Source organism: Anarhichas minor, unplaced genomic scaffold, assembly GCF_050575085.1.
Source record: "Anarhichas minor isolate MPS153535 unplaced genomic scaffold, ASM5057508v1 ptg000011l, whole genome shotgun sequence".
NCBI classification, from domain to species: Eukaryota; Metazoa; Chordata; class Actinopteri; order Perciformes; family Anarhichadidae; genus Anarhichas; species Anarhichas minor.
In genome coordinates, this window is record NW_027466457.1 from 1027511 (window position 1) to 1051607 (window position 24097).

Below are 24097 nucleotides of genomic sequence, written 5' to 3' on the forward strand. Positions count from 1 at the left end.
ATGTTAATTTTAGCCGAGAGGCTCGCAGCTGTTTTCTGAGGAGGTTATAGAGGAGTAATACGTGTGTGTGTGTGTGTGTGTGTGTGCATGAGAGGAAGAATAAAAGGGTAAATAAGAGCAGGAACCATGCATACCAGTCTGCAGGAATGAAAAGATGAACAATGTGTGTGTGTGTGTCTGTAAACTGTGTTTTCGTCTAATTTCCCCAGAGGTGAGTTTGTCTACACAGGTTCACTTGAGCATAACGGATGGATATTTTATTCTAAATGCTAATGGCCTGAGCTGGGATGCACAGGGTTTCCTTGCAGCACTTGAAGGCAACAACACCCTGCACACACCTCAGCTCTGTCTCTCGCATGTCTGGCAAACACACTGAGAGATACACTGTCCTGACACCAGTGCTGGAAGCCAAGCCATCTGGTCCTCTGTTGGTTTCTCTCACACTCTCTCACACACACACACACACACACACACACACACACACACACACACACACACACACACACACACACACACACACACACACACACACACACACACACACACACACACACACACACACACACACACACACACACACACACACACACACACACCTCTGTGTGCCACTGACTGGTAAGATCAGTTTGCCCCCAATATTCCTTTACTCAACAACTCCTATTATCTCATCAGCACACACAGCATGACTCATGGCCTCAAATGCACAACAGTGCTTATTTTCAAATAAATCTTTTCCCAACAGAATAAATATTTCTGCTGATGTTCCAGTGCGACAACATTTAAATGAATTCAATCAAAAACTCATTTAAAATCAAAGTCTATGGAACAGATTTTATTAAAAAAATATGGTGCACATTAACGCAAACACATGACTGAACTTGTAGTCATTCAGCAGTGCCTTCTTACACACGGACATGCAGCAGAAGTGAGGCGTTACACCCTGGAGACTGCATTTTGGGCGTACAGGACATGGTGACAGTGGTTATCGCAACACCCGCGGTCAGGGTTGGCTTTCCTGCCATTACAGGCCCTGGAGACTGTGTGTGTGTGTGTGTGTGTGTGTGTGTGTGTGTGTGTGTGTGCGTGTGATTGTGTCACATCCACAATGCTGCAGTGACATCACTCCAACAGCTACAAAAGAACAATAGAGAAGGAATGACGCGATGCCGTGAGAGGAACTGTGCAAGCTGTTTCTGTGTGCTCCCCACCAACGCCTTCACGCCGCTTTTAAAATGATGTTTTAAAGCGAATGGTCGGACTTCTGGATCCTCTTTTTTACTCCTAAATCAAAAGGCACAGTTAAAGTACAAATACACAAACACAGACTTGTATACATACATGCCGAGTCTCCTTGGCGTCTCCCTATTTCACCCCGGGGAGCCCTGATGTCACGTTATCAGAAACAGGAAGCAGTTACACAACAGAAGGGGGAAGTGACCTCTTTGTAGGCTGCCTTCAACTATGCATGTGGGTGTGTGCGTTCGAGTGTGTTAGTGTTTATGTGTGCGCAAAGGGGGAAGATATCAAGAGGACCAGGAATGATCACAAAGTGCTGCATTCCTCAATCTGGGGGCCGTGGGCTTGCCTGGAACTCCAAAATTAGCCTGTTGCTGTGGCGATGGAAAATCTCCCGCTTTTATCAGGAAGCAGCGGCAGCCCCAGAGGTTCAGCTCAAAAGTTTGTGTGTGGCCAGCATGAAATCACGGTAATAAGACCTATGTTACAAGTCTGTGTACATACCAGGGGAAGTGTTAAACCGCAGAGGATTTAAACTCTCTGCTCTGTTAAAGGCAGCTATGCTACTCAATGCCAACGAGACATCTTTATTTTTTGGAACATTATTAGGAAACTGCACATTAAAATAGATTTTCCTCATACTGTAACACACTTCAGAAGGCTGCCAAGAAATATAACCTCACTCAAATGTTGGAGGTGCTGTCTAAACCTGATTAAAACCGCTGAAAACCCCCCCCATGGCAACAAATTAGGTAAACGAGGATGCAGCACTGCGGTATGCCAGAGATAAAGTGCATCAGTTTCAAGCATTAAGACGGCACAGTGATAAACAGGAATCCACCATTGTTCCAGGGAATGGCGCTACAACAGGAGCAGCAGTGGGCAGTCCGAGCACGAATGGAATCCGGTGGATGCAGGCCAGCTCTGGGGAGCATAAACTAGCATCGTGTTTTTAGCTACTCCTTTCTTCTTGCCCTTGAAAATGTCCACTCCACATGTGTGTCAGAGTCAGCGGGATAAATGCTGCTGCAGCGGTAAACTGATGCCGGAGCGCTTGGCCCAAATTCATGGTGAAGTTCGAGTTATGAGGTGCTGATGGGTGGGGGAGGGGGGGCGTAGCGCGGAGAAACCGGCCTGGGTTAGCAGGCTGTTCAACTTCAGCTCCTGTTGACCTGATGTGTTGACACTGCCTAGGTAACAGTTTAAACAAACTATTTTTATTCCATGCTGGAGGACTCCCGTGACAGGGGCAGGTTGGGACGTTCAAAAGGCTTCTAGATAGATTTAAAATGCAGCAGGGGCCAGAAGGTATGCACTGTGAATGGACTGTATACACAAGCAGCTTAAACAAGTATGGTGGAAGTATTTAGGGCACCGTGGTATACAAGCACCGGCCTACAGGTTTTACCCACAAGCTTTACTTTGTGTAACACAGGCAAACTGCATCTGGTAAGAAAGGTTATTATGCGTGTCATATCTTATTTTTTGTATAAGGCTTAAACCGACTTGTTCATTTGTTGTTAATTCAGTCATGCTTTACAGTTTTATGTTTGTTTCCTGAAGCAAATCCAAGTAATTTGTCTATCGTGTTGCACATGTTATTCAGTGAATTTATCCGCTTAATTGGGATAGACTGCACCATACAAAAGGGTAATTTTGCAACATATCTAAGACTTTCTTTTATGTGCCTGAATGGTGAATCAAGATCATTTTTTAGTTATGGTCGAATTCTATTTTACACCGAAATTGTGAGTTTAATGAAATCATAATACGTGCTGTTCATTCTGTATGTATACAATACACGAGATGAACCGAAATGTTAGTCACTTTGCACATCTAAGCCTTAATATGTGTGCGTGTGTGTGCGTGTGTGCGTGTTAATATGTCTGCACTGATGTCTTGAGCTCTAATCTTTATCCGCACCGCTTAGAATTAATGCAAATATCCTATGCGTGCATCTGGGAGAAAATGTCGCTCTCTATCTTTGCACGCTATAGTATATGTATGACTGTGTTTCGCTTTTGTGCATTGTGTGTGAGTGTGTGTGTGTGTGTGTGTGTGTGTGTGTGTGTGTGTGTGTGTGGCCTCTCTGAGCCAGCAAGGAACTCTGAGTGATGGAGGAGAAGGGGAAGAGGAGCAGGAGGCAAGCAGAGCAGTGAGATCACGTCATGGTGGAAACATTTGGCAACGACACACATAAATACACACACACACACACACACTCACATGCTGGCCTGTTGTTGTTCTTCGGTTTTGAGGGAAAGAAGGAGAAAATGACATCAAGCTCATCATGTGAGGCCAATGAGACAGACGAGGGAGGGGGTGAGAACACTGGCAAAAACAAAACATTGTTACATACAACTCAACTCGGTACAGGCCTCCTCTGGGCCCTGTTACCATATTATGTGTGTGCGTGTGTGTGAGTCTATCCATATGTGCATGCATTTGCACGCTTCAAAGTGTGTGTGTGTGTGTGTGTGTGTGTGCGCGAGTTAAGCATTTGCACAATCCCTCTTCAAGGTGTGAGCCTAAAAAAGGAGATCATTAAATACCTGCAGAGTGACTGCAGAAAACAGAGCGCCACCGCTTGGCTCCAAGGCTTCTCCAAGTCTGTAACACTGTTTTAGAGCAGGGAGGTGATGTCATAGATTATTCTGTTTGGCCCTTTCCTTTGACCTTTGTGCTCCCTTGGTGTTGGTTGGGGTGGGGCTGGCGTGTGTGTATGTCCTTGTGTGTTTGTGTATCTACAGGCCGGGGTGAGAGCACCGAGGCCACTGGCGCCAGATGTGACGACCGCAGGAGTCTGGAACTAAAAATAGAGCTCTGTTCTCAGCACCGTGAAACAGAAGAGAGGAGAGAGGGAGGAGGAGGAGTGGAAAGAGAGGAAGAAACAGGGGGGGGGGAAGGTAAAGGGGCTTAAGGAGGGATGGAGAGGAAGGCGAGGTCATTGAGAATAATGTGTCAGATCTCCCCGGGGAAGGTGAGCTCACCTCCTAATGGCACCACTGGCAACTTCTCAATGAAATCATTGATCTGCTGAAGCTCCCCACGGCGTAATGGAGAGGGGTCAGAAGGAGAGGGAGGGGGAGGGGCAAGGAGGTGCAGAGAGGGCAGGTTAGAAGGTCACGAAGGGGGATGACGGAGAAGGTGGAGAGAGGAAAGCCGAAGGATGGCGGCATGAAGAACGTGGCCCTCGGGCAACAAAGCCACAATTGATGTGCAACCTCACCGACCTGCACTGCAGCCAATCACAACACAGCCAGAGGCACAGAGCGGTAAATAACTGCCACTGATTGATCACGTCACCCCGATCTCAATCACACAGGTATCCACGGCAATTTATGTTCCCGACTTGAGACGGCCCTGTTTGCAGCGACTACAGAGAATGCACTTCCTGTGAAAACATTCATGCATTCTGCAGTTTCTAATCACATATAAATGTGTGATCCGTGTCTGTGCGGGAGCACACACCCGCACAGACTTGCTCTCTGGAACTCTGCAGGTGTGCATGCACGCGTGTGTGTGTGTGTGTGTGTGTGTGTGTGTGTGTGTTTCGGGTTCAGAGGATGTGGAAACCTCCTGCTGGACTCCAGAAGGAGAAGAAGAGGAAACCTTAAAGACTTTCAGCTCTGAGGAGGCTGACAAACACGGGTCAGCACGACGGCCTCCCCGACCACACACACTCTGACAACTCATGCACACACATGAATGCACATAAATGTAACTAATTCAACACTTGCGCGCGCGCGCACACACACACACACACACACACACACACACACACACACACACACACACACACACACACACACACACACACACACACACACACACACACACACACACACACACACACACACACACACACACACATACACACACACACACACACACACACACACACACACACACACACAGGGTGAAATGAGGAGTATTACCTCATCTCCTCAATGGCACTCCTCCGTCTGTTTTGTGTTTTTCTTTTTCGCACACTCAAACATTGCCTCATGCGCGTGCACGCACTACTTCATATGCACATATTCATGCAGAAATGCGCACACACACACACACACACACACACACACACACACACACACACACACACACACACACACACACACACACACACACACACACACACACACACACACACACACACACACACACACACACACAGACCTCCTTATGTAGCTCATTGGAATGTCTCTGTGAACGGTTGCATTGTGAGATTCGGCCTCCCACGATTACCTCACTTCTTCAGCTTCTCTCTGATGCACACGCACGCACGCACGCATGCACACACACACGCGCACCGCCCCGTTGTATAACAGCACAGAAGAATGACACATAACTGTGTTGACCTTTGTACCTCAGTCGGTGCAGTCACACCCTAACCTGATCTCATCAGAGCCCCGGGGCCCACAGCAGCTCCCGTGTGTTCTTAGTGTGTGCGAGCCAAAGAGAGCGCAAGCGGAGGAAAATGAGAGAGAGGCACCTTTCATCTCCTAATACCTCCCATCAGTATGTCATCGCCATGTCTTGTCCTGTGTGCTTTCGCATTGAGCTGGCAGGCTGACAGCGTGGGAGTCAGCATGCTAACCCGTAAAAAAAAAAAAAAAAAACTACTTCCCAGCTACAAACATACTAATACTGCAGTACGTATCGTCTCACCACCGTCAATAGATTTCTTCTCCGGTTGTGAGCATCCAGGGGAAAATGTACCAGCATACACTCAGCAATTAAATGAATGACTTAATTGTGTCACTTTTCAGTGGGAAAGCCCAAACGTTAAAAACCCAGTTAGGCTTAGTTTGTACGTTAGTATGGAATGTGACTCGGCTCACATGTCACCAAGCCTGTTTAGCTGTCGGGTCCACATGATGGCCTGGTGAGCAGCTAGTTCTGCAACTAACAATCGTTTTCATTATCAGTGAATCTGTAGATCTATTTGTGATTAATTAATTTGTCATGTAGTCAATAAGTATGAGAAAATAGACAGAGGATAGCAGGACATTTTCCTATTTGGGATTTTGGAACCAGACATTTTTTAAAATATTTTTTTCTAATAAATACCCTCAACAGTTAATTCCTTATAAAAATTGTTCTGTTGAATAACTCATAGTTTTAGTACTCATCATCAAGGATAATCGGAGACTGTAGGTTAAGTACACGCTGCCCTCCATGAGAATCTAGACACGTCCGGCACGTGCCGCCATCCCTCCTCTCTATCTCATTTCCCTTTTCTCTCCTTCGCTCTCTCTCTCTCTCTCTCTCTCTCTCTCTCTCTCTCTTTGACCCAGTCGTGTAATCCAGCAAAAAACACTGGCAGATGGCGCTAGGGAAGATTAGGAGCAGCGTTGCACATCTGCAAACTCCACACACACACATACACACATTAGATGGATAAAATACACACCTGCACCTACACCTTCATTTCCTGCTTCATGACTTACAGTAACCCTATTTCCTGTCAGATCCTTCACCAATCTTTGTTTTTAAATTCTATTTTCCAGTTGTCACTATTTCAACAAAATAAGTGAGCTATGAATAAAACGCTTCTTTCATCTGCAGAACATAAGTGCATTTTACACACTTTTCCCTCAAACTCTTTTATTATTATTCTCTTTATTCTGTCTTAAACTGGAACATGAGGTTTTGATGGCAACATCAAAACATTTCCTCCTGGCAGGCCTACATCAGAGCCGATGTGACGCATGACTCAGCTCCGCAGTCGGCACCGGCTAACACACCACCTATAGCTACACGCTAGCAGGCAGTGTTGTCTCTGGTTTTGGCTGTGTGCTGCAGATTGGTGGGAAACATGCAAACTTTAGACCCGCTGGGGAGGCAGCTGGCTCTGACCAAGCGATGTTCTTCTCCTCCTCCACACACACACACACACACACACACAAAGTCAGAACTCTGAAAAAGGCAAGACACATCAGCCTGAGCTCCAACTGGGTGAGATCATTACTGTGGTAAAAATACTGCTGTCCTCAGAGAGACATGTTTCTCACAAACACTTTCACACACTCAAGGAAGTAATAACGCACAAATACACGCGTACACATGCACACACGTGCACGTATTCAAATGCATGCGCATACATAATCATCTTCCAACTGCCACCACAACATCCTGCCTGAATATATATATTTCAAACAAAACACAGGGTGAGAGTCATTGGCTGCTCAGATATACTCCTGTTGGGACATGGCTTGCTCCATGACATCATCCACATGTAGGAAGTGGTGTGCTCTCTGAGCCTGAGCTATTGATTAGATAGTGAATGGAGAGAAACCGAAGAGGAGTCACCGATTGTTTTCAGTACACACACACACACACACACACACACACACACACACACACACACACACACACACACACACACACACACACACACACACACACACACACACACACACACACACACACACACACACACACACACACACACACACACACACACAATCTCTGCCAATCGCCCATCTTTCCTGCAATGACTTCCCCTTGTTTATGGACAGTTCAAGTCATTCACATTTAGCTTCAAAATGTGAAAAAACATCAATCTACTGAGAGATGTGTGTTTCTGCAAGACTGTGCCCTAATCTCCTTTTGGCAAGCTTCTGCATAAGTAACAGTTAAGGCCTCTGGTAGGGAGCTCAGTGATTCATCTTTTATTCACCCTGTTCATCCCATTTATGGATTCTTTTCATCTCTCGATCTGACCCTCATTCCTATCGCTTCCCACTCGCAGTACCCCTCACTTGATTTGCAGCGAATGCGTATGTATGGTGTGCTCCGTACGTGTGCCTGTGTGGTCTGCGTACGTGAGGCTGAAAATAAGTCCGTCAGATATGAAGTCATCGCAGGAATTATCAGCATCGTAAATCTGAGGTTCAGTAGAGGGGCAGGGGGAGAGGTGGAGAAGAGGGAGGTAATGGGAGAGGGAGAGCAGGGAATGAAGGGAAGAGAGAGAGAGAGAGAGAGAGAGAAAGAGAGGATGATTACTGTTTTTACCTTGAATCTTTAAGAGAGTGAGAGGGGGAGTAAAGACAATCAAAGCCAAGAATGAGGGGAAAGAGAAAAAGGGAAGGAGGGAAAAAAAGAAGGGCCTCAGCTAATAATAACATTTATTGTGTAGCCATCAGGTTTTAAGCTGTAAAAATAGTGAAACAAGCCTGTAAAAATGTTCTGGAGCCCGTGGGGACGTCCTCAAATTACTTGTTTTGTCTGAGCAGCAGCACGTTCTCAGATTTGAGCCGCTGCAACCGGGGATTGTTTGATATTTATGCTTGATAAATGACTAGTCATTAATTTAATTGTCGCAAACACACTTATGATCGATTGCTTCAGCAGTTAATTGCTAAAAATAGAGTGGAAAGTAGAAAGAAAAACTGACACCCTTTTAGACCACAGGCTCTTATCTTTTGTTGATTGTTGAACAAAGAACTGATGGTTTAAATAGTTCCCCCGTATATTTTCTAATAAGCATCATGTCTCGTTAATTAAAATGATTTAATAAGCATTGTTCAAAAGCCTTATTCCCCGGCCACCATGTCCCCTTCTTGTCTCTCACGACATCTCTCTCATGATAACTCTGCAGCTTCCTTTGACACACAAACACATCCTGCAGCACTCATCCGCATGTTATCATGCAGAACATGCAGACATGCAAGCGTGCATACGTGTACATGCAACGCCCCCCCCCCCCCCCCCCCCCCCCTTCTGCCCACCCACCTACACGCATAAACACACAAACATCAAGTATGCACGGACGCAGGCTGCATAGCTCCACTGACCCCAATAATACAACCACCCGAACAACAGCCGACGCCATTGGCTGAGTCCTTCTGGGGAATATTCTCTGCCACTGTTGTCGTGGAAACAGCAGAAAAGCGGGGACAGAAACGGAAGAAGTGCGATTCCTTCTTTTTCCTGATGAAACGCAGCGACAGCAAGCCGAGGAGACTGATAAAGAGGAAGAGGAGGGAATCGCTGACAAGGGGTCTTTCATTAAGACGGGTATGACGTCTAATCAGAAAAGCTGAGGAGGAAAGTCCTGGCTTTCGGGAGAGTATGTGTGATATTGAGCATGCATTGTGGGTGTGCCCAGCCTAAGCATGTGCTCAGTACATCTCTGTGACTAATTGTGGAGCCCGGGTGCTTTGAGGCAATCCTCAAAATATATGAATGACTCATGAAGAAGCGCTAATCTCCCAGCGGAGGGGAGAGAACTGAGAAGAGGAGAAGAATGGGGATGTGGGAATGCCGAGAAGTGAGCAGAGATTTGCCCAAGCAGCGTGCTTCTGCCGTCTCATTTCCAATCCTGACTGAGGCAGATTACGCTCCCCATTCTGACACATTGGAGACGGACTCAGAAGCCTCCGCTGGTCGGTGTGTGCGTACTGTCCCTTAAAATGCTGCAGCCACCGCAATGGAGATGTTATTAACTCAACTAGGCTATTAACAGTCGTGCTGGGGCTCAATTATAAGTCTTAGTGTGCTTAGTGGACACTATGACAGGATATATATGTGGTAAATAAGACCAGAGGATTGAAATTAAGCTGCAGCTTTATTTCAGTGGTGCTGGGGAAGAGAACGACTCCGGGGGAAGCTTAAACATCAAAGAGTCATCAGAGAGGCTTTGTAGCCGGGCTTTTATACTTCCTCCTCTCGTTCCTGTCTTCACACACACCTGTGAACCTCTGAACCCGTGATTACTGCCGGTTAACAAATGAGGAACAACTCGAATAATGTGAGGAGACGAACGCTTGTCGGGCTCATCGGTGACATCTGCTGACCAAACTGTGGAACTACACTCAAATCAGTGAAGCGGGGTGAGGTGAGGCACACTTCCCCGCTGTGCAATAAGAAGTGGGTAATTAAAAGAGACATGTCCATTCTGGATGAAGGGACTCATCTTTTGTTTACATAGGGAAAAATAAAGAAAAACAAACACTGCCTTCATCGCCACTCATGCTCGTCACACTGTCACGTACCAGTGAGCAGGGAGACTTTGTGGAAGGTGCCCTCCAACTTCCCCATGAGAATGTGCACAAAGCCGTCTTTGGACAGATGCCCCGCCTCTTTGGAACTCTGGTCATAAACCACCACTTCCTGCTTCCTGCCCAGCTCCACCTGCAGAACAGATAAACAACAAGGAAGAGAGGAGAGTTATTTTCTAGTGCCACTGTGAAACGTACAACAAGCATCCATTGCCAACAAGGAAGAAAGAGGTTAATATGACCAGAATTAGAATAATCTAATCCTGGACAGTGTAACTGAGAATGCATTGCATTTGGGACACACGCACACACACCTAGATAAAACCAATACATTTTATCAGACCAGCTGATCCTTAAAAGGAAAATGAAGCGTATTCCCTCTCGGCTGAGCAAAGTCTTTTCTATCAAACTTTGTGACAAAAGAAATGCAAATGAGCTGCAGCAGGGTTGAAACCTCCGGCTGTCTGACCCTGAGGTAGTTTCCCCAAAAACTTGACAACTCTGCTTCCCTGATACCCACCAGGAAGCAGCAACAAGGCAAACAAAAGGAACTCTAAACACTAAACACTGGCTTCATGGATGCCAGTGACTGCACCACTAAGCAGGATGAACTACAGGTGACGCTGGAGTAAGTTATGAAGATAAAGCACAGGTTTATGAAAAATGCATTAGGGTTGAGTTTGCACTGTGCAACTGCGGCGGTAATATTTACTGAGCAGATACTGCTCAGAGGGTTTTCTCTCATAATCTGAGGTAAAACTGATAAAATCCAAAAAGCTGACTACGTTGTGAAGGGTTTGGATCCATCAGTGCATCAGATAGTGAGCAAGATGAGAAAGTATGAGCATGCGCCAGTGTGATAGAGTATGCCTCTGTGTGTGTGTGTGTGTGTGTTTGTGTGTGATAGTGTGAGCGTGTGCCTGCGCACACACCAACCAGGCTGTGTTGTTCCCCATGTTGTCAGGCAGGCTTTGGTCACGTGACCATCAGGCAGCGCCTACTGCAGCTATGAATCACTGCATCATTGAGCCGCCACTGGACAGGAGAGGAGAGAGGGAGGAGGGCGAGCGAGCTGAAGAGAGGGATAAAGAGGGTGGGGTTAGTGGAGTAGTGGGGCAGGGGGAGATGGAGATGAGATAGAGAAAGATGCTAGAGAAAGATGCTAGAGGAAAAGGAAGAGCAAGAGACGGAAGAAGAGGAAACTCAAAAACTTAACGCAGAGTGCACCACCCTCATCTAAAAACGTGAACGTTGAACAGCCGCTCTAGCGCCAAGGCAAAACCGCACTCTCTCTCAGCGTGGCCACCATCCCTTCATCGCTCTGTGTGCATGCTGAAAGGCCTGCTGGTGATGAGAGCTCATGTACACACAGCTATACAGTGTGCATAGAGTGACTGATTATGTTTCTGCTTACAGAGCAGCTGTGGCCCAAGCGCCTGGGCAGACACCCATGCAGGTGAGTTAGACAGGACAAGGTCAGCCTCTGAAGTCTGGCTACAAGTAAAAGAGCGGCTTAGCTCTGCCTGCCTGCATCCAGACATAAAGGCATGAACAGCTGAGGCAGAAAGCCTGATCCGTAGCATCGATCGTGAGGGACTTCAAACAACTTAAAACAATTCGATGACACCTCTACGATGCATAAAGAGGTTACCACGGATGACTTCAGAGTTGCATCTGTTCTCCGCTGCTTGTCGAGGCGCCCTGATGGCCGAGGGGTTTAAGGCACAGACCTTTAAATGCAACGTTCCTGGTTCGAGTCTGGTTAAAAGACTTCATTACACGTCACATGTCACACGTCGATCCCCTCACTTCCTGTCATTTCTCTACCGTCGACTGTACAATAAAGTTCTATAATAGCCCCTCAAACACTTAACACAGGTGACATGTGATAGCATCGAGCCCTTTACAGGCACTCATAGAAAACTGTACAGCCTTTCAGTTGTCAGTGAAAGACATCAATGCAGTGCTACACATTAAAAATACAGTGTTCACCCTATTTTTAGTCTTTACGTGCTCATAGCACTCATTTCTTTGTTATTTTTCCTTCTTACATGTTCATCTCCATGCCTCTCTTTCTTTGTTTAAAATCCCCTACACCCTCCATCTTTACTAACCCTGCGTAGTCTTGGCTAATGATCCTAATGGGATCCCATCTAATTTGGGAGCCTGATCTCGACGCCTGGGGATTACAGGCCTTTTACTATACATACGTGCACAGCACAGATACACTCAGCAGACACAAAGCTAAAAGTGTCACCTCTCGGGCAAAAACAAACCGTGAGCGCTTGACGGTTTCAAATGTATGTCAGTTAAAACATTCTATTAGGTTGTTGGGGTTTATAATGATGTGTTGGGTTATATTACCAGAAACTAAAGGAGGAACAAATTCAACTGGACAGGACGGAGTTAACAGACAGATTTTATCTGTATTAAAAATATCCACACTATTCATTCACTGCTTCAGCTAAGAGGATACAATTACACCTCCACTCATCCCATCTGAACCCTGTGAGTTAGGAAACAACAGCTACCTCAATATTTAATAGAAGTGTGTGAATGATAGTAAATAATAGTGTGGTATCAGCTGCTCTGTAGATTGTGCTTATGATGATGGGGTTTGCTGCAGTGTTAGAGGTCAACGACCCGAGGGAGCGCGGGGCCGGCTGTCAGACTGCAGCAGCAGCACAGAACTCTCATCCCTCTGCAGTGCTACGGCATCGCTACTACTACTGTGCTGCTCTGACGCATGCACACTGCAGGTAAACAAGGAATGCCACTGGCAGAGAGAAGGAAAAAAAAAAAAAGGAGGGACCATGGAGACAGAGTGGAGGGAAAGGAAGGCCAAGGAGGTGATCAGAGCGAAAGTTAAGGCAGGAGGACGATCAAATATAAAGAGAGGAATAAAGAGGGGAGGAGGGTGCATAGAGGATCAGAAGGTGGCACTGGCAGAACAATTGCTATGGTCCTTTAGCACCCAAGCTTTCTCTTAAGGATCGGAAGGCTGGCGTCACAAGAGGGCAGAAACAAAGATTGGTCATATAGGGGGGAGAGGATATTTTTTCTATCCCGTCATTTGCAGAGGGAAACAGCAAAAAATAAAGGAGGAGATTGCAGGGGAAGCAAGAGACAGAGCTGAAGAAATGTGTACTCTTGTGTTGGAGAAAGAGAAAATGTGGGTGTAAAAGAGAAAAGAATGAAGGTGTTGGGCAAGAGACAGAAGTCTCTGCATGTTTCTTACTGACCCTGTGTTATAAAATATAAAAAGAGTGGGAGAAAAACAAGATCTGACAGAAGGCTGCGAGTCAAGGCTCGGCCTTACCGTCAATGCTCCTCTATATAAACAGTCTGCACACACACACACACACACACACACACACACACACACACACACACACACACACACACACACACACACACACACACACACACACACACACACACACACACACACACACACACACACACACACACACACACACGAAACAAAGATGACAGGGGGGGCAACAACAGATATCAGTGGAATTGCGGAAACACAGCCCCAGCGTACGATAAGTGCTTGTGTAAGAAAGTGAAACACGGTTTCCCCCGACCTCAGCAGTGCTCCTGACCAGTGACAAGGTCAGTGCTGAGCGGGACAGTATGTGTGTTTGTGTGTGAACTGGCCTGTGACACAACATCAGCACAGTCTAAAAATGGCCCCAACATTCCTGAAGCGCAGTCCGGGTCCTCTCAATGCGTCCTCTCTGGGATGTCCCATCGAAAACAAGTCGACTGCAGTATGAACTCGTTTTAGCCAATTGAGGGCACAAGATGGCACTGTGTGCAAGAGTCAGCCCTTAAGTTGATTCATCAAATGCAGAAACAACACGGTACAAATCACTCTTTCATTCGCTGATTAATAATGGATTTGTATGCATATTTTTAACAGGGTTATTATGTCAATGTGGCTACAGACCGGCTAAATGGTTGGACACTCCCTAAAGTTCATTACATGCTGATAGAGGAGCTGCTGCCACAGGCAGTGTCAGCTTAAGCCTCCTCCACACACACAGTGTGCCGGGGAGCAGATGATGTCACTGACTGGCACCGGCAGCTGCCACTTACATGTATGCTTGTATAGGTGTGACGTGTGTGCGTCACAGCGTTCCTCTACTTCTATCCTTGCGAGGACCAAATACAAAGTAGTCACAGGTTTAGGTAACAGGCTTGTGTTTGGAGTTGGCATCATTGTTGACAAGTTTAAAGGTTAGTGACATAATTTAGTTTGTGTTAAGATCTCAAAATGATAGCTGTGTGTGTGTGTGTGTGTGTGTGTGTGTGTGTGTGTGTGTTTCAGACAGGGATGTGAAGGTGTGGCACAGTGTTGAAAGTCCCCGATGCCCATGTGCAGTGCGAGGTCATCGTCACTGATCGTTTCAGAGATGCGGTCACCTGATCTGTTCACACACTCGCACCGCTAAATGTCAGAGGACCTTTAAGACATGAACATACAGACGCACACCAGACTTACACATTCAGATGCAACTGGTGCGTGCAGACATTTACATAGAAGTGTACAATTTCCCCGTCGGACTCAGACTAAATTGCCGTCTTCCAAGAAGCACATGCATGCTGTGGATCCGGTTTTACCGTGTCGTCCTCCTGGCTTTGCAGACAATGAAAGACACATTTCATATCTGTAAATCATGAATGAATCATTTCCTCCATTTTCCATTTACCCCCATGACCTAACAGATCTATTTTAACATAAATGTCACTCCTTCTTTGTGGTGCAGTGGGGTTGTGTCTGAAACTACATACAGTATGTAAGTGTGTGTGTCTATGTCAAACAGTAGGATCTTTAAAGCAAACAATGATTCATGCCATGACCTCATCAAAGTAAACACATGACATATCCTGCTCTGTAGAAAAAACACTGCCGGGTTCTTTGTTTAAACTTTGCAAACAAAGGAAAAATGTGAATGAAACGTACAAAAAAGAGAAAATCCCTGAGTTTGCCCTCTGGGTACTCGGGAAAACAATCCACGCGGTGAGTCATCGACTAAGTTCTCGGTTCTGCTGCGGCTGTCGAGACAGAACACACGTGAAACTTTCATGTTCTTTCCTTTATTTTGAAATGCTGTTTTGTGGTAACTGGAGATGTCTGTGTCCAGAACAATACTATTAAGAAAACTGTACGGGGTTTCCCAAAGTTCTTACCAGTGTCTTTGCCCGACGTCTGCCACTACTTTTCTTTTTTTTTTACGCAATCACAGGAATACTCGCCACTAAATCTTCAAACTCATCCTCGAATCACGGATCATTACAGCCTCAGCCTGCGTCATAAGTGGAATGGACGGGGATCTTCTTTGTTGCATAAACGCATTAGTTGATCACGTGCAGTCTCCCCCTGTGCTCGGCAGCAGGGGACTCAGCCAATCCTCCCAATTAAGAGCACAGACAAGATCACAGATCCAGCAGCTGGATCTCTCTATCGCTACGACGTCATTATACCGAACAACAACAATTGGGCTACTGTTCGTTAACAGTTGCAGATATACTAGAGTGGAATTACAGGTGTGAGACTTTACTGTTATCTTTAAGCTTATACAGTAAAACAACAGTTTATTGTTTAAAGTGCCGCACATCACAACTTCCCTCATTTTTCAAAATGATCATTTGCTTTTCAAATTGTTGTTGATTAATTTGCTGTCGATCTGCTTATTGATTCATCCACTAATTGGTTTAAAGCTACATCAGTGTCATTGATTCACCACCCTTGGTTATTTTTAAAAAATCAATGATCAGTCCCTAACTGGCTGATAAGGATGCACCGACCCAATTTCCCCCCTAGTGCTGATTCTAGTATCGGCCAGTACAAAACTCTCTTACTCCCAAAATTACAATATATGTAAAGCACACTGCCTGGAAGTCATAATTAGATTTTATTAGCAGAACCACAAAAATACCACGGTTCAAAAATGCTGAATCACAGCAACCTTCACGGCTCCATTTGTGTCCTCTCACACAAAAACTACAAAACTTGAAACATGCTCGTGAATTTAAATATGTCAGTTCCTCCACATTCTGCCATGTGACAGCTTGTACGAGTAACTTCTGTCACTGTGAGGAGGCTGCTGTATTCTCTCCACTACTCTGGGTCCCATTGAGGTCTGGCCTCCATGCCTGCATACATGATGAAGGGTGCTTCCCCAAGGCTGGCTGCCGGGAGTGAAAACCTCTGGTCCATCTGTCAGGGCCTGCCTGGCCGGCTGTCCTTGTCACAGCAGCAGGGATTAGCCAGGCTTAAGCCAAGAAACCGGCCTGCCCTCCTGGTCAGGAAAGGCACGAGGAAGCCCCATTCCCGACTAAGCCTGTGCCATCCCTCTCCCAGCAGAGGTCCACCACCACCTAACCTACTGTATCCAGGTCTCCCTGACCCACATTAATAGAGAGCATTAATAAAGAGGTTATGGAGGGATGGGGCTGTGAAAGGGAGAAGAAAGAGGACACCGTTTTTGATTGCCGCTGCGCTGGTCATGGATGTTCATTCAGCTCAGTTAACTGAAGCGTTGGGAGCTTCTATGAAAGAGGGTGAGTGCAGCGCCTTGGGGGATGCAGGCTATTAGTGCTCAATGGGATGTGAGGCGGGAGGCAGCCAGGGAGGAGGCGGAGGCAGCAGCACAACCATGAATACCCTCAGTGCTGCTCTCCCGCTTCCTGCATTCACTTCCCCAACAAAGAGCCACAATGGTGTCCTTTGCTGTCTTGGCTGGTTGAGGCGGCTCCTGGCGATGCTCAGAGCCATGTGGGGGGTAGAGAGGATAGTGTGTGTGTGGGGTTAGCTGGGAGCCGGCTTTAACATCGCACAGCCCGTCTGCACGTGCCCAGCCCGCGGCCTGCCAGTGGCCGCACAAAAGGGATGATGTCATGCTTAGCCAATAACAAAAGAGTCTGGGTCCGTCGGGCCCTCCTCTCTCACACGGATAGTTCCAGCTTTATCCAGCCGAGCATTAATCGCAAGCCTTATCCTCTTTGCTGGGGGTGGGGAATGGATAATAACAAACCAGCCATGGGGCAACACAAGATAGGGAGAGGAAGAAGGAATAAATGATGACGGCATGTCGGCGGTGGGGGGAAGCTGCAGGCTGTAGTTGTGGGAGACGGACAGACAGTCATGAGATCGAAAGTGAGAGAAATCAGGAGGAAGCACGGCTCCATGGGGTGCCACAGCGCGAGACCTGCCAACCACAGGGCCCCACACCGAGATGGACCCAATAGACCCAGCATTGAAACACACTCAAGAACAACCAAAACCTCTCACACTTCACAGCTCTCCAGCTCCAGCTTTTGTTCCAGTTTCGGTCTAAATCCGTAGACTACCAGAGCGGGGTCATGCATCATCACCACCCGAAATAAAAGCATTATCTCAAGCAAAAACTGAATCTGTTGGTCGGGATGATCACACATTTCTGAGACGCAGGATCTCCCATGTGGCCTTCAGGCGTCGCAGCATCTCTGGTGTCCTGGTACCTGGTAACTCAGGCTGGCAGAACACACCAATACAAGAGTTCTTACACAAGATCGTTGTCCAGCTAATAGTGGTACATTTTGGTGAGAAGAAAGGCATGCGGGTTTGACTGCCAGAAGCCAGGGCAATAAAGCTGAATTAAAACTAATTGGTATAACAGAGAGGCGGTGAGAAACAGCAGGCACATGGGGACTCTCAGCCAATGTACCAATTATGCAAACGCTATTAGCTGAACTGCAGTTTCATTTGACGTGAGAAAGTAACAATAATCCACAGTTCTCCTCCATTTAACTGTCTGACCATAAGGAAAGTGTCAGTCAAGTGTGAACTGTCATCCAACAAGGAGTGCAAAGCAATAATCTGAAGCAATAATGTATAATTATTTGCCGTTTTGTGAGGAGGGCGTGTTTTTGGTGATTAAAGTTCTCTTGCTGAGCACCAAATAGAAATACAGAGTCAGTTTGTTCTCTACAACTCCGGGGACTGGTGCAGTATCTAAAGGGCATGAAATGGTAGCAGGTCATAAATCACATTCATCAGTAGATTTGACAGACTGAGAGGTGTTGCAACCAGGAAGCAAAACAACAAAAGCAATAAATACTGCCATTTAAAACCCAATGTGTCACACCCAAGAAAGACATTTCAATCACCTGTTATGTGTCATCGGCCACTGTGAATCAGCGTTTTACAGCTTTGGGCGTACTGTGCTTAAAAAAATTAAATACCTAAAAATAACATTTGGTGAGTGAGTGCAGCCAGGAAGAAGAATCCCATCTATCACCTCCACAGCTTTGTTGATGAATTTGTCCAATCGTGAAAAACTGTTGGGTGAAGTATGCACGCCTACGAGGGCACAAAATACATCCCGCACATAAACCCCCCCCCCCTGCCCCCACTTAGGTTTCCCCTCTCAGAGTTCCTTCAGTTTCACACAGCGACTAAAAATACAGGAGTTAGCGTGCCACGAGGTGGACAGGCCATGGAAAAAAGGCTGTCATATTCGGAGAAGTCATGGAAAACGGGAGGATCCGATTTCAGGGCCACTGATAAGCAACAAACCTACAGTACGCCCGCCTGCCCGCCAAATATAACCCCACTGATGTGCAGCAGGCTTGAGCTAGCACAGAGGAGGCTAATCCGGATCCACGACAGCAAAGGCTGTTGGAAATGTTTGGAGATGTTGGCGAGGCAAAGTCTCTCCTCAACGCCCAACTTGTTCCATCTACTGGACTTCCTTTCTATCATATGCACGACACACACAACATGTCTATACAACTTAAGAGTATACCCTGACCTTTAACCCTTGAACATAGAGCTGTAGACCAACATATTGCCCGTGTCTCTACGTCCATTTAAACAAAAAAGTCTCTTTGCTGTATTCCTGTTTTCATTCCCGTGCTGATTCTGCTACTGATGCCGAAACAAGCGAGATTATGCGGACGTGTCCAACGCACGATTTCAACTAACAACCCGCATTTGCAAGAAGAGTCACTCTGTTTCTTTGTATGTCACAGGAAAAATGTGTTATCCCAAAAGTCTACAAGTAACCATGCCTTTTAAAGGTTGAATAATCAGATCTTTAACTGGGTCTTGTTGGTCTGGACATGTGGAAACATACAAAGAAAACACTACGTTAGAAAAATGACATAAAAGCATAAAATCCTTGTTGAACATAAAAAACAAATAAAAAAAAACAGTACAGCATTTTGGGAAATGCACATATTTGCATTTGAAGGTAGAAGAGTTAGTTGAAGAGAATACGAACACTCAAGTACTCTCATAACAGGGCTACAACCAGCAGCCAGTTAGCTTAGCTTTGCAGAAAGACTGGGAACATGGGGAAACTCCGAAGCTCACAACAATTTGCCGGGATAATGTGGCAGATTATTAAAATGGTAGGAATCCAGTTTCTTGTCTTTATCAGCAAGCTGGAAGCTTTGAATCCAGCACCTAAAGGAAAGCCCCCCCCCCACACACACGCAAAAAGCATCAACTGTCAGGTCTGCTCACCTTCACCTTGCCGTTGGGTTGCAGCAGCTCAGTGACGGACACCTTGTCCTGCTGCAGTCGCCTCTTCACCAGCTTGGAGCAGCAGACGTTGACCGCGCCTTGCACGTGCGACGCATTGTACTCGGAAAAGGTTCTGCTGTCGATCACCAGCAAACGGCCCGTTCCTCTCTGGATGAGGCTCGCCAGGCGCTTGATGTCCATAGCGCTTCGCTTAGTCGGCCCTTTCTCGCCCGCCATGATGTAGGAGGGGCGGAGCGGTCACAGACACGGGTGGGGGTGGGGAGTAAGGGATGGGGCGTGGAGGTAGAGGGGTGGATGAGAGAGGAAGTGGTGGAGGAGGAGGAGGAGGTCAGTGGAGGAAGGCTACCACCGAAGCAGGTGCTGAGAGATCCATGGTGCCTAAAAAAGGAGGAGACAAACAGAGAGGAAGAAAAAGAAGAAAAGTCTGTGAGTTTTGAGATGCTGATGATCAGACATCACGGCCACCTCTCGTCCTGAGCTTCAGCCCACTCATGCCAGCGCAACAAATACGATCATTTAAACCCCACTGCTGCAAAGCAACAATGACAGAATTTATTGCGTATAAATTTCCAAAACCACAGTCAAGTGCACGTTGTATTTTTATGCATCGTATTATCTTTTACTGGCAGACTTCGAGCACCAAAAATAGCCACAATGCTAAACATGAATATAAAAAGTTATTTAAAGGCTTCAAAGCCAACTGAATCATCCCCTGAGATTCATCAGTCCTGAGATAGAAAATATCACACATCCAAACACAAAGCCTAAGACTTAAGATAGACACGGACAACAATAAAACGTGCGTGCGCACGTGTGTGTGTGTGTGTGTGTGTGTGTGTGTGTGTGTCAGCATAAGTGTGTGTGAGGGCTGGTTGTTGTTGATCGAGGGTCTCTCGGTAGCTCATGAAACAGGAAACTGAGGGCGTGAGATAAATTAAGCTAGGGGAATTCAGAGAGCAGGTCTGGACACAGGCAAACAGCCCGTCTGACATCCTGTGTATGCGTGTGTGTGCGTGTGTGTGTGTGTGTGTGTGTTACAGAGAGCCATCCATAAACTTGATGAACTGCCTCCTCCTGTCTATCACTAATCACTCTGATATTTAAACCAGCTCACGGTCCCCACAGCGCTTGTATGTTTAATGTGTGACACACACACACACACACACACACACACACACACACACACACACACACACACACACACACACACACACACACACACACACACACACACACACACACACAAAGGTAGAGAGATCATTGGCTGCATGTGCAGCTGGGCTATACACGGTCGTTGCAAAAACCAAAGTGCCATTTGTTTGAACATATCAACAGAAACCCTGTGTGGATCGAGGACCATTTCCTTGGTTAACCAGGTGTCATGCGACAAGTGAGAAGGTCAGAATGTGAATGCCGTCGTGTTGTTTTATTCATCTCGGAGGCACACGGTGTCATGAAAAATGAATGGGCCTCCTCTCATTTACCCCAAAGCCTAAATGGAGGATTAAACCTCGGTTGAAAAGGGAGAGTACGACATGATAGCAATGTGCAGACAGACAGCGGAGGGAGATGAAGTAGAAAAACACAAAACCGTTTAAAAGAAGAAACACACGAGCAAATGAATAATACCAGCAGTATATATATGCTCACTTCAAAAAAAAATCAAAGAGGGTGAAAAGACGGCGGGGAAATGGCATTATTTTTTTGGCAGGCAAAAAGCAATGTGTCATGTTATGCTAATAGAAACAGAAGAGACCTGTCTGTGTGAAGCAGAACAGTGGTGAGAAGGTGGGCGAGGAAACAGAGACGGAGAGAGAGGAAAGGTAGAGAAACGGCGTCCTCTGATCGGTAGTGTGTTGGGAAGACGTTCAGGCAGCTCTGCAACTTTTCACCTCTGTTCTGACACCACTGACACGGAGAGAGGGGGAGGGGGATGGATCCAGCCTAGCAACTCGGCCAGCTCAAGGTAAGGGAGGGGACAGTTGTGAAGATCGAGCGGGGAGGACAGAGATGAAGAGAAAGGAGACGCATAAAGGGAGAAGCTGAGCGACACACTGAGGAGGGAAAGAGGATCTTTTGCTTAAAAACACTCACAAACTAACTCGCAGACGGCTGCACCAAACTTAAAGAGACGTGGACGCGGAGCGGGTCGCGTTGCAGTGCCATTCATAACGGCAGAAGGACGCGCATCATTCCTCCACGGATCACCGAGATAATCGCTTTCCGTCCCCCACTGCCGAGGCCTGTATCTCCCACAGGCTGCTGGCCGAGCCTGAACATAGATGCACACATGCTGCTGCTGCTGTTGCTGCTGCTGCTACTGCTACCGCTTGGCAACCTGCCTGATGCAAGAGCAGCAGCAGCAGCACAGGAACACGGAGGAACGTCTAGATAGACAGCAGCAACTGCCTGCGCTGTAAACACAGCCAAACTGCTGCTGTAACAGAAAGTACAGTAAAGGCATGGCTGTGCAGACAAAAACAAGGCATAACAGACACATCTTGGACAAGAAAAGAGAGTAAAGTCGGACAGTGAAGACTTCTTTTAAGAAAGCAACGCAGTTAATCTCATCTGCATGTCTGTGTCACAGTGATGACTGGATGCGGATTTCTGCGTTAACACTTTAAGCGAGGCACAATGCGTGACCTCCAGCGACACAGCACACATGCAGACATATTGACATTCCCTCACTTTTCTCCCAATGTGCACCCCCGGCAGCTATTCTGCAGCAACGCCAGCGCTCCCCTACTACAAACAGCCGCTTGCATGCTACATTACGACCTGCCCCATCACCTGTTATATCATACCTTTTATGGCGCGGAGCCCTTTTAGCCGAGGCAGCTAACAACACAGCTTCCAGGGGTGTGAATCTTTCTCTCTCTCTATTCTGTTTTCCCCCCCCGCCGCTGCTGAGCACAACATCTGACGCTGCATATGTCTAATGGCGACTGCTCTCCCCACCACCCGCCCCCAGCCTCTCTCACTTTTCTCTCTCTCTGAATCCCTCCTTCCTCCTCGATCACTCTCCTTTCTTGCTCTTGTGCAGTGAACAGGGGGACGGGGAGGGGCGGAGTGCGCAGGTTTACATGTGCGGCGGTATAGTGAGAGGGAGAGAGAGAGACTGGTGCTCTGCATCCTCGACGCCGCTAGGACGCTCTCAGTGGGCCCAAGATGGGGAATAAAGAGCGGGGATAAGAGGAGGGAGTGAAGGAAACAGAGAGAAAGGTGGAGACGGGAATCTGAATATGGAAAGGGAGGGGAAATAGAAATGTTACAAAGAGGGAGCGCAAACCTCAGTATGCTTACTCAGCATAACGACCACAAACACGACCCCCTTATGCAAAACCATCTTTCTTTCTCCCCCCCCCCCCCCCATCAGGAAAATAACAAACAAGCCCGTCGCACTAAAATAGGCAGCAGCCAGGAGCTTGCTGTGAGGCTCTGGCTGAACAGAAGGAAAACAAGCCGAGAGGAGAGAAGGCAGAGAGACGGAGACAGCGTGTACAGGCCCGGAGCAGATTCTGTTGTTGCCATAGAAACAGCCCTGGTTGGTGAGCAAGGGGGCACGGGGAGGGTGATGGTGATGATGATGATGGGATGCTACTGGTGCTGATGGTGGATCAGGATGCAAGAGGGGGGGAGCTAAAACTGACAATGCTGCATACACACTTATGTAAATTCTCACAACTCGAGCTGTATGAACTGGCTAAAGAAACAACAACATACGAGCGCTTTTCCAAAAAATGAAGTCCACTTGCAAACAAGTGCACAAAGTCCGAAGACTTTAGGCGGACAAGGTTGTGTGCATCTTGAAGATGAAGCGATGCAGCCACACCTCGGCTCGGCTGAAGCCAGAAGAACCCGATCAACGGGTTAATTTTGAAGGATTTTTTTAGTTTTTACGCTGTTGGGGAATTTGAATGTGAATTTACCTACGGTGACTCAGAGGCAATGGAACTTCCAGTTGTGTATCTTTAAAAGCAAAAGAAGCTTACACATGTATCAACCCGTACTACAAATAAATGTATGAGGCAAGTTTAGCGTTGCCATTCTCATGTCTAAGCTGCTGTACTAAACAGGTGCGATACTTTTTCTTATTTACTTTGTTTCAACATCAACAGACTTCACTGTTACTCTCTGATAACAAAAGAGTGATAATGAAGGAAGCCTCTTTGTAATGGGTCAATACAACAACAAAAAAATTGGGGAAGTAACTTTATCTCCATAAAACGGAGACACTTGCAAACAAGTGCAAAAAGTCCGAAGACAAACAAAACAAAACAATGAGCGAAGCGTGACGATAGCTCAATAA

General features: G+C 46.8%; 1 protein-coding gene across 4 annotated transcripts in view; it reads right to left on the reverse strand.

The window, feature by feature from the left end:
* The window catches only part of dusp8a (dual specificity phosphatase 8a), a 39906-nt gene that overhangs the window by 13528 nt on the left and 2281 nt on the right, over positions 1-24097 (reverse strand). For 2 of the 4 annotated variants that reach the window (XM_076088810.1, XM_076088812.1), the window contains exons 2-3: positions 19765-20163; positions 10239-10377 (exon numbers count right to left, since the gene is read on the reverse strand). In XM_076088810.1, coding sequence (XP_075944925.1) covers positions 10239-10377; positions 19765-20001 — 376 coding nt within the window. In that variant the 5' untranslated portion in view covers positions 20002-20163. Of the gene's footprint in view, positions 1-10238; positions 10378-19764; positions 20164-22592; positions 22747-24097 lie in introns of those variants that run through there. The other 2 variants (XM_076088813.1, XM_076088809.1) reach the window with 2 other exon arrangements.